The sequence below is a fragment of the Theobroma umbraticum genome, unplaced genomic scaffold, assembly GCF_002168275.2.
Source record: "Theobroma umbraticum cultivar Fairchild unplaced genomic scaffold, ASM216827v3 scaffold_106.0, whole genome shotgun sequence".
Classification (NCBI taxonomy): Eukaryota; Viridiplantae; Streptophyta; class Magnoliopsida; order Malvales; family Malvaceae; genus Theobroma; species Theobroma umbraticum.
In genome coordinates, this window is record NW_018397276.1 from 2,328,611 (window position 1) to 2,339,941 (window position 11,331).

Genomic DNA, 11,331 nt, shown 5'->3' on the forward strand with positions numbered 1-11,331 from the left:
ATGCACTTGATTTAAGAAACTTTATATAAGTTCTGCCCTTTTGCTAGAAGGTTATTGGGAATTCATTGCTTTCATTAGGAATCATTGTGTTTGGCTCAAATGTTGATGGTTTACATGCGAGACAATGCATAAATCAAAGCATCTTCTCAGTATTAATTGCAAGATGTTCAATAAGTTGCATTAATATCAATTATGGCTGGAATTTTTTGATACAATATTCAAAAGTGTGAATGGAAACTCATTGTCTGTAGGGTAAGTATGAAAAAGTATGAAACTGAAAGCGTGTGCTACATTGAAGGGGGCCTTTAGATTGATAGGGTTTTGTTTGTGTGAAAATCTATAGAAGTCTTCACTGCTAAGTTTGTGTTTAGTTTTACTGGAAACAGAAAGTAAATTTGGAATAGCAGTATATTGGTTGTATACAAAAATGAATTGTAGAGACACTTTTCTCTTCTTTCTGGATATCAAATACTGATGGTCAAAAAGAACCCCCATCCCTCCGCCCCACCTTTACTCGGGATGGGAAATTAACAGCAGAACGGAGCAGCCTCTCATTGTGACCCAAGCATTCAAACAAGACAAGAAAGAAAAAAGTTGACTGAAAAATGTTTATCAAGAAGCAAATTCACCCTAGTTTTCTTTTAAATATGATTCAGTGGAAACTTATATCCACCGGAACTCCAATGCAATTGAGAATAGGTTTCAGCAATAAAACAATTGGTTGGTGAGGGGACTATTAACAAATATTGATGTGATTTCAGCTAAATGCATCAATTTAGTTTAAACTCCATTTTGTATAGATTTCAACTGGGTTATTATTCGGAATATGAACCATCTAATGAAATGCTTTTAAGATTAAATATGGCGATTGGAAGCATTAAATGGAAGGAGTCATTTTTCTGTCTTTGCTTTGTTGATGTGCTATTCTAATGGAAATGTAATATTATTGTCTTTGCCTTACAATAGGGCATTATTGACACAGAATAACATTCAAACCTGGTTATATTGTTGAAACCAACTTAGAAATATTTTTTCTAGACATAGAATTATAATCTTGAAATTGAAGCATAGGAACACATAATTCCATTGTATATGGTGTCAATTTGTTTATGGAGTTTAATTTTCTTTAGAAATCTATATTGTTGTTCTTGTGTATACCCATTTACAGGCATATTAGGCTGTAAGCATATACTGCTTGAGCTGGAGCACTTCTAGAACCAAGCTTCTTCTTGGGAATTTTTCAATCTTTGGTTTCTTAAGTTTGCTGTGATGTTAATTATCCAAAAACAAAAAATGGCACTGATTTTGAAATAGGTGAGCCAAATATGACTTGGACCTGAGTACTATCTCTTTAGCAATTAAGTTCAATCTGGTTTGTACTAAGGATTTTGAGTTATTTATATATCAAATCACAGTTTTATGATATATTTTATGATAAATTTTCTTATCAGCTTTTAGCAATAATGCTCAACTGTTAATACCAATTTCTTTTAATATTTATTATGTCAATCATTGCCCAGGGTTTGGAGGCATGTCCTACATAAAGGGGATATAGTCATAGATGCCACATGTGGCAATGGTTATGATACCTTAGCAATGCTCAAAATGGTTGCTGATGAGTCTGGTTCCGGTCGTGTTTATGGAATGGACATTCAGATAGATGCTTTAAAGAATACTTCTTCCTTACTGGATGCTACTGTCACTCAGAAAGAGGTGCTTCTTCTTGTTTTTTCTATGCTGTCTCCTTTATCAAAATCATTTCAAGAACTAGTAAAGTTTTAATTGGTGCAAGGAACATCTATCCAGATTTGACACCAAATTTCAAACTTTAACCTTAGGATTCAGAATCCCTAGTTTAATGGTGTACAAGTTTAATTTCGGTCCTACTTGTTTAAATTAACATGCTGCTTAACTCTCAATAGTATTTGCCACCTCAGTGGCTCTTTGAAATGTCATTACAGGCTATTATTTGAAATGCCACCTCAGCAATTAATGGTCAGTTTGACTTGCTGGATCCTGTAGTTCAAAATGTAGTTACCATTTGGTTATCTTTATTGGTCATCTGGAAAGAGCAGACGTTCATTTACCATTTTGTAAAGCTACCTGTGTTTCATGCAATTCCTAATGAGTTTCTGACTTATGCAGAAAGAACTAGTAAAGCTCTTCCCCATTTGTCATAGTAGGATGGATGAAGTAGTTCCAGAAAATACTGCTGTTAGGTACTCATTGGTACTCAAGTTCTCTGTCTTTCTTTTGTATCATCTAATTAACATAAATGCTGATATTATGGATGTTAAGGCCATTGAGCATTTTGTTGCATTTTCTTTTTTAATACAGATAAACTTTACTTGTATATTTCTTACTCAACTTTCAAAAATGAAGAAAAACAGACAAACAAACAAACAAAGCTTGCTCCTTGAGTATTCTTATTGAATCAGCTTTTGGTAGTGTCTGTATCTCTATCCCTTGTCTTTGGTTTTTAATCCAAGAGGGAAAAATCACATTGTTACCTGTATTTTTTGCCTTTGCAAGTTTGTTCAGCCATTACCCTTATAAGGGGAAGAACTATAGAACTGAGGAATGATAGTATTTTAAAGTTTCTATTTGGCAGAACTAGACACCTGTCCAAATGGGAGCTAAAATAGTTTAGAGAACCTCTACGGCTACACCAGCTCATTTATCCACTTTATAATATTGGACCTACAATTCTCCCCACTTGACTTAATCACTAGAGGAAGTCATCATCAAGGTAGCCTTCAATCCTTTGAATGTACCTATACCTCCGTGGAGATTATCCTGATTGCCTACAGAACATTGTTGTCCTTTACAAATCCTGTTTTAGGCTAAGATGGTAGTGAATCGATTTGTGGAGTCAACCCAGTAATATGTAAAATCACTCATCTAACCATAGGGTTATTTTCTCTATAATTACTATTTGTATCTTTTACCACCAGAAATTTATTTGATCAAAAACAATGATACCCTTTTTGTTGAACTTTCTGTTAGTTTTCCTAAAACTACCATGTAAATCACATGTTCATCTATGCTAAAGTGTCTAGCCAGTAGCCAAGTTTTTCTCCACCCTGGTGGTAGAGACCAACTTAGTTGCAAATTCAATAGCCAAGTAATGGGCATATTAGTCATTTTGTATAAACATGGTCTCATTTGACTATTTGTTTTTATCTTCAAATACCATAAGCAACCAAAGATTGTATATTTATTGAGCACCCTGGCACCTTTATGTCTTGAAAACTTTTGAAAGGAAAGGATGTAAATGACTGAGGAACTGAAACAAAGTAACTTGTTCAGCATCCCTGAAATGGAACTTTCTACAAGTTTTTGGTTCTTGAAATTTTTTCGAAATTCCCGTGTCTTCTTTCATGACCGTTAATTACATTAGAAGTAACAATGTAATTACTATTAGTATCTTTTACCACTAGAAATTATGTTTGTGCTCCTTCAGAACTTAATTTATAAACTTAAATATTGATAAATGTCTATAGTTACCTATTTAAGTGTTTTTGTTTCAGTGCACGTTATGCTATAATCTGGTAAAATAAGAAATTTCCATTTAGTGTTTAGTTGGAGATGTTTGTGGGATCAAATAAGGATGCACCTTGAACTTGAACTTTAAACCTTTCTGTAGTTAACAGGATAGATATTGAACAAATATAATTAATCATCTTATCTTGTATTCCATTCACAGATAAGTCGCTATATCCATGAATTTCCATATATCTTTTCACTGTGCTTTTTAGTAATTTCTTCAGAAGTTTCAAATTTTCATTCAAAATGAGAAAGTTGCCAAATCCATTTTGTTTCAAAAAGTGTTTCATATACAATGGAAAGGAACCCAATGAAATTATGTGTCATATGAGAGCATTTCACTTTGCAATTCTTCTTCTTCTTGTTGATTTCACTTTGCAATCTTTTTTGTTACAGTCCTGCAATTATCTAATTACAATAAAGAATTATGTAAGGATCCACCACTTATAATTGCAGGCTCTATCTAATAGTTTGGTAGGTCCTACACATATTCTGGGTTGTGATCGGCCAATTGTAGTGCAATAATTGTAGGAGATATGCTCTAAATTTTTGACAGCATTTCATAAATCATAACGACATGTATTTAGGGTTACTGGAGGATTGTTTTCCCCAAAATTAGTCTTAGTTATTTTGGTCTTTACATTGTTAATGATTTGAATAAATTACTTTGCAGTATGTGCCAATTCCAGACTTTCTATTTCTGTTAATGTACAGAAATGTGTTTGCAAATTATATTATCATCAGGCCAATTAAAAAAGCGCTTAACATCTTATCAACTGGAAAATTATAAATTATTCACGTGATGTGAGTGGAACTAAGAAAAGAACAGAAGATTGAATTTTACATGGCTATCATTTTGCAGTTATGTTCGTTACTATTAGTAGGGTTGCCAGCTTCATTGAACTTTTCGTGAAGCCACACTATGACTTTTTTTGCATTGGGATAGAATTAATTCCTTGTCTCCTTCTAGACTTGTTGCGTTCAACCTAGGCTACCTTCCTGGAGGTGACAAAGGTATCATTACAACTTCGAAAACAACATTGTTGGCCTTGGAAGCTGCAAAGAAAATGCTAATATCGGGCGGGCTTATAAGCTTGGTGGTTTATGTGGGACATCCAGGTGGAAGGTAAAATTTCTTATATTAGATTGTTGTGATTTTTGCTGCTGTTATTATGCATTAAGCTAGAATTCTGAGGCTCAGTATTTGGTGAACTAATAAGTTTGTCAGGAACAACCCAGGTTTAGTCTAGTGGTTGTTGCTCTTCTTTAGAATGGTTAGGATCTAAAAATCAAATTTCCCCCCTCTCGCCTTTGTGTTTCTTGTGCATACCAAAAATAAAATTTGTTGGTGACTGCAGTTTTTGGTTGAGTCATCCTTCTCTTACCTGTAGGACCAGCATCAGAATTTCTTAATTTCATTTCCTCAGCTTTCCATGTGTGATCGAATGAGTTTAACAAATTACAGTGTTTACCATTCTCATCCATCTACTTTGATTGGAAATACTTGGCATTCTGGCTCATGTTAGACTGTTTTGTCAGTGAAGAATTGGATACTGTTGAGGCCTTTGCCTCTAGATTATCAGTCGATAGCTGGACATGCTGCAAGTTCCAGATGTTGAACCGACCATTAGCTCCAGTACTTGTTTTCATGTTTAAGAGATGAAACTGCGGAGGATTGCCAATATGTAGCAAGTTATGTACTTTATAAACTGTGCTTTAGGATATTATAAATTCCTTGAAAATATATGTTTACTTGTATAAATTCGTTTACGAATATCATCTAGAGAAGCTTGAAACACCTGTGCATTTGTTATCCTGTACTTTGCTCAAAGGCAGCTGCAGTCTTTAAGACTGCAATCTGAGGAATGAAAAATGTTAAGAGAGTTATTTTTCCACATTGGTTAATAAAGTTTTGTTGTATCCTTGCATGTATTCAAGTTGATTGCAAATCATTTGACTGTGACTCTATCAGTCTGAGTTTAGTCTTGGATTCTGTTAATCAATCTGGTTGAACCTTGAATTCAAATGGAAATTTTGTATATGGAATTGAGATTAGTTGAGTTCTTCACTCTACAAATCTTTAATTCAGTATTAAGAATTTGATTTTCTCTTGTTGGCCAGTATTAAGAATGAGTTTGAGTATCTTACTTTTAGGCATGGTTTAACTCAATTTTATTGTACTTGTATTTATTATCATGTGCATTTCCATTTGAACCCTTGGTTTTTTATTTATTTTTAATAATAATTACATACAAATACAAATATTTCTAAAGTGTAAATTATTGAAATTTTATAATATTAATCTGTAAATTATTCAATAATATAAGAACTAAGAAATAAGTATTTTAATTAAAGCCGATTATTGAAATTATATTTCATATTTACAAAGTGTACAAATCTTGTTATTATAATTGATAAAAATACTTTTGTAATGTAAGTCATTCAATGCAATTCCATTTTCTTAGAACTAATATTTACAATAAAAAATATTTAAAATAGTATATTAGAAATATATTGAACAAATATGTTTGTTTTTGTCGATAAAAAAATTTCATTAACATTCGTAGTTTGTTATCACGTTAGTTGAACGAAAATACTTGTTTTCATTATTACTCAATAATAATTATACGCAAATACAAATATTTTTAAAGTATAAAGTTTGAAGTATAAATGCTTCAAAATTTGTAATATTAATCTATATATTATTTGAAAGTATTAGAATTAAGAAAAATATTTTTAACGAAAATAATTCAATACAATTAGAATTTTTATTTACAAAGTTGATATAATCTATTAATATTTATTGTAAAACAATATTTAAAAAGACAGCATAGAATAATATTGAACATTATCCCATATAGTAATATTGCCTATTTTTTAATTTGAATTTCAATCATTGCTTGATATCAATATGTATAATTGTCAATATTATTTTATAATGATAATTGAAAATTACCTATAATGAACAAGTTTAGTCATTCAAAAGGTTTTTCAAAGAATTTACTTTCATATATAGTAAAAATATAAATTCTAGATGAGTGGGGATTACTACTATTATGAGAAAAAAAGGGAGTTATTTCTTGTTATGTATCCTAATCACTAAACTAATTTCATATTAACATAATTAAAGAAAAAAATAACATTTGGATAATATGAGCAGGTATAAATTTTAGCTTTAGCTGAGAAATATGACAGTAGTCTTTATAATTTCTAGAGAGATATATGTTAAAATATAAAGGAAGCGATCGCGATGGGACTCGAACCCACAATCTCCCGCTCCGGAGGCGAGCGCCTTATCCATTAGGCCACGCGATCACTGACCTAAGTTAGGCGTTTAATATTATAAGGCTAATATTTCTGTCTCTTTTGTATATATTCCCTTTAAATTATTAGGATTTCTTTTCAGATATTTTTATTAGAGTTCTTTTTTTAAATAGGCCCCATGCATAAGGTATTTCTAACAATAGACTTCTTTATAATTTTAATTATTTTTAACCAAGAAAATTAAAATTTAGACTAAATTACTTTTAATGAAACCGATTCATTTATTTGGCTCCGCGCCTCAATCCAAAACTTATTAATAGGTCAAGTGTGTTTAGATTTGCACTTCAAATCAATTTATATTCTTTGAGCTTTACTCGTCAGGCTATTCATCTCTAAAGTATTCCTTACTAGAAAGAAAAATGTTAAAGCATTTTAAGCATTTTGAAATAATTTTGATATACGAAGAAAATTTTTGAACGTTTTGAGCATTTTTAAGTATTTTGGAATGATTTTTAATATATGAAGAAAAACTTTTAAACGTTTTGAGCATTCTTTGTCAAGTAGGCATATTCGTTAATTATGTTGTAAAATGAAATATGGTGTATCATTTGAAATGTTGATCTTGTTAAATGAAATTCAATAATTTTGGTGATTTTTGGACCTTGCATAACTAATTTTTAAACATTGCATGACTTATTTTGTACATTGCGTCACTAACTTTGTGCATTGTGTGATTTATTTTTAAGTATTGCGTGACTAATTGGTAGGCATTGCGTTAGTACTTAATAAGGCATTGCGTGACTAGTTAGTAAGGTATTATTTGACTTAAGCATTGGTTAAAAATCAATCACGCAATGCCTAAAAACTAATCACGCAATGCTTGAAAATCAATCATGCAATTCTTAACAATCAGTCATGCATTACTTAAAAACTAGTCTCACAAAGCTTAAAATTCAGTCTAATCAATTTCAACTCCTCAACTTTAGGGTTATATGGTTCTATGAATAAACCAATAAACTCAAGAGCCTAAAACACAAACTTTTTTTCTTTTGCTAAGCCATGAAATTGTGCATTTCATAAAAGATAAGTTACAAAACTCCATAATTCTCCAAAGCAAGACAAAATATATCTCTATCGAGAGGGCTCTGCTCAGTTTTCTTATGTAAAAACAAAATATACTCTCTTTACAAAATATTCCTTGAATAATTTCAACTTAAAATCTCCAACAAACATACTTAATAATCATTCCAATCCGAGACACAACAAAATCGTGAACCACCATAAAACCCATCAAACATGCTTTAGCTATCCCTTCTCCCTGAGGCCTTGAAAACATCACCAAAAAGCATTCAGTTGCTATATTCATCATGCTGCCTGCAATCACCATAGAAGAGCAAAATTACTGTTATCACCCTTAAAAACCCCAAGACCCACCATAAAAAAAAACTAAAAAAAATAAGAAAGAGCTTGATGTTATCTCTGCTATTTTGATAACGAGATAGACAATATTTGATTAGAGAAAGAAATCGAGATTTAATTTTGAACTTTTTATCTGAATAGCGGGATAGAGAAAACTGAAACCATTTTAATTGTTTGAAATTGCTTAAAGGGTATTGTTTTCAAGTCATGCCAAAAATTGGTTAAAAATAGTTAAAATTATAAAAAAGAATACTTTTGAATTGAGCTTATGAGAAAGGTTATTTTTCACAATTTTCTCTTTTTATTACTACGTAAAATGAAGATAATCAGCCATAAGTTTTTCCAATATCTTTGTTTTCAAACATATTTAATACTTATATGGAGATTAGAATGTAAATAACCTCAACGAGATTGCGAGCAAAAAGGAAGATCAAGAATCAAATGGATAAAGCTTGGAGACCAACAAAGTATTCTTTTACCAATCTATTGTCAAAGAAGGTAGAGAAATAACATCTTGAATCTAAAAGTGGATGATGGCTCCTAGATGGATATCTCGTGCTGTCCTACTACCATGTTGGGCTAGTTTTTGTAAAGCTTTCCATGCAACGAAATATACTACTTGCTTTTCCAAAAAAAATAACTATGTTAGATGTTTTTTTCTCAAGGTGAAAGAGTTAGTAAATTACAATGTTCTTACAGGTGAGGAAATAATGCTAGCAACTTTTTGTTGGGGGCCATGAAAAGTTCCTTGGTCTGGATGGCAGGGATTGAGCTAATCATCTTTTCTTGGGGTTAAAAGGAAAGAAGAATAAAGGCTAAAAATTTTTGATGGAGCCATAAAGAAAAAAAATATATAAATATGTTTTAAATTTTTAAAATTTTGTAGATTCACAGCCTCATAATAACACAAGCATCCGCTCATGCTGGATGGGTTCAAAAGGCTTTTCGGTCCCCAAAATTATTAAGGGGATAGTGGTGAAATTAAATCAGATGAACATTGCTGTTATACCACAAGTTAGCAAATTAGAGGAAGTTTCACAGCTCAGGCCCATAAGTTTATGCAACTCTGTCTTCATAATAATTTCCAAAGTTTTTGGTGAGTAGACTGAAGCCTTTGATGGAGAATTTGATTGCTCAATAAACCAGGTAGCATTTGTAGAGAACAGTCAGATTCGAGACAACAACCAGGTTACAAATGAAGCTTTGCATTACTAGACTTGAAAAAAATGGATAAGAAATATGAGGCAGGGTTGAAGGTGAACATGGACAAGGCCTGTGATAGAATCCACTGGGACTTCTGAAAGCTGTTTTGACTAACTTGGGTTTCAATAAAAGTGGATGTATTGGATCATAGAACGAGTCTTCTGTCTCTTACAACCATGTTAATTATAAATGGTAAATCTACTGCTAAGTTCTGTCCTTCTGGCCTAGGCGAGTACATCCACCATCACCATAGCTTTTTCTGTGCAGGATGATTCAGAAAGCCATCGATATCAAATATATCAGTGGCATCAAAACTTCGAAGGGGACTCCAATTCTTTCTCGCGTGCTCTGTCATTGACCCTTTATTCTTCTTATCTGCTAACAAAGTAACTTGTGAAAGAGTCACTTAAAGAAAAACAGATCTTTTTTGGCGGAGAAAATTCCATTAAAAATTTTCAATGGATTTTTAACGGAATTCTAATAGAAATTTATTTTGACCTTTTTTGATGGATTTCTAATAGATTTTCAACGGAATATTTTTGTTGAAAATCCGTCATAGATTTTTTTGACACAAAAGAATTTCCGTTGAAATTTTCCTATGAAAAATTATCTATTGAAAATCCGTTGAAAATTTTAAAACGCCGAAAAATTTAAAGTTCGCTAAACTTTCCAACGGAATTTTCCATTGGAAAAAGCTATTATCAACGGAAATTTTCGAACGGAATATTCGGTTGAAAAATTCTATCAGTAATAATATTTTTAAAATTTTTTATTTAAAATATATTAAGAATTTTATAAAATTTATTAATTCTTTATAAAAATATATTAATAAAAGCAAATATATACATACCAAAGTTTATAATATTAAAAATTTAAATATGTTTTCTTTTAATATTTTTTATATTTTTTAAAATTTTATTGAATCATAAATTAATGAGTAAATATATACATACTATTAATTTTGATGGTTGCAACAACCAAAAGGTAAAAGGTAAGTAGCTAAAGCAACAACCAAAAGGAGTCCTAGCCAATTGCGTTCAGATGGTTGCAATCTTGATGTAAAAGGCCTTTGTTCGGTTTTCTTTTCTTTTATAATTTTTTTAAAATATATATTATTTTTATTGATACTATGGTTATACTAATAGACATCATGTCTGCCTTTCATATCTTTTCGGTTGTTTTTTTATCTAGTTATGCAAATTCTTTTGGCATTTAATCGTGTAAAAGATACACTACTTCATTCTCATGATGAGATGGAGTGCCTGAATTAATTTTCTTCCTGTGGTTTAATGCTGAATTAATTTTCTTTTCGGTCAATTATGAATTTATCTATGTATTCCTGCTTTTCTCCACCAGCTTATCTTTTCATCTTTGTAGTGCAGGTCATGCTCTATGGTAGATGAATCACTTGTTGGTGATTGTAAAGGTTTAAGCAAGATTTCTCCAGTGCAAGTTTTTGGCACCCATGATTTGCAAGGTTTCTATGTATTTTAAGCTTGCTTGACATGTAATGTTCTTGTGTTGCATTGATGCTATGCTTATATCTCTTGAGGATTGATATCATTGGCTTCTGTTGTAATTTTCAGACTAAAAATTAAACAGGTGATCTCATTTCTCAAAGGACTTCTTTCTTCATTCCATTGGAAGTGCAAGAGACCTCGATTTACAAGGGGCTTGGAAGAAGCAAAACTGTAAGTTATTTTCTTCTTAGGTCTTTTTGCTACAAGTTTGTTTAGTACAAGTTACAAAAGGAATATGATAGAGAAAAACTTTTTACTTCGAATTTATTTATTTATTTATTTATTGTAATTGTAATGAGATTAATATGCACATTTCAATTGTTTCTGCTTTGTGCTCACTCATGGATGCTTTTCTAAGGTTATCGCATATGCCTCCTTA

General features: G+C 31.4%; 1 protein-coding gene and 1 non-coding gene across 3 annotated transcripts in view; one reads left to right on the forward strand and one right to left on the reverse strand.

Moving 5' to 3' along the window:
* LOC110427609 (S-adenosyl-L-methionine-dependent methyltransferases superfamily protein) overlaps positions 1–5,441 on the forward strand; it is a 6,413-nt gene extending 972 nt beyond the window's left edge. Inside the window, exons 3-6 of one of the 2 annotated variants that reach the window (XM_021443153.1) lie at positions 1,521–1,713; positions 2,146–2,219; positions 4,517–4,672; positions 5,086–5,441. In XM_021443153.1, the coding sequence (XP_021298828.1) occupies positions 1,521–1,713; positions 2,146–2,219; positions 4,517–4,672; positions 5,086–5,209 (547 nt within the window). In that variant the 3' untranslated portion in view covers positions 5,210–5,441. The remainder of the gene's footprint in view (positions 1–1,520; positions 1,714–2,145; positions 2,220–4,516; positions 4,673–5,085) is intronic. The other variant, XM_021443154.1, reaches the window with a different exon arrangement.
* Positions 5,442–6,788: 1,347 nt separating this feature from the next.
* Positions 6,789–6,861, reverse strand: TRNAR-CCG (transfer RNA arginine (anticodon CCG)). Its single transcript has one exon. It is a non-coding gene; the product is annotated as a tRNA-Arg (tRNA).
* Between the last annotated feature and the right edge of the window lie 4,470 nt (positions 6,862–11,331).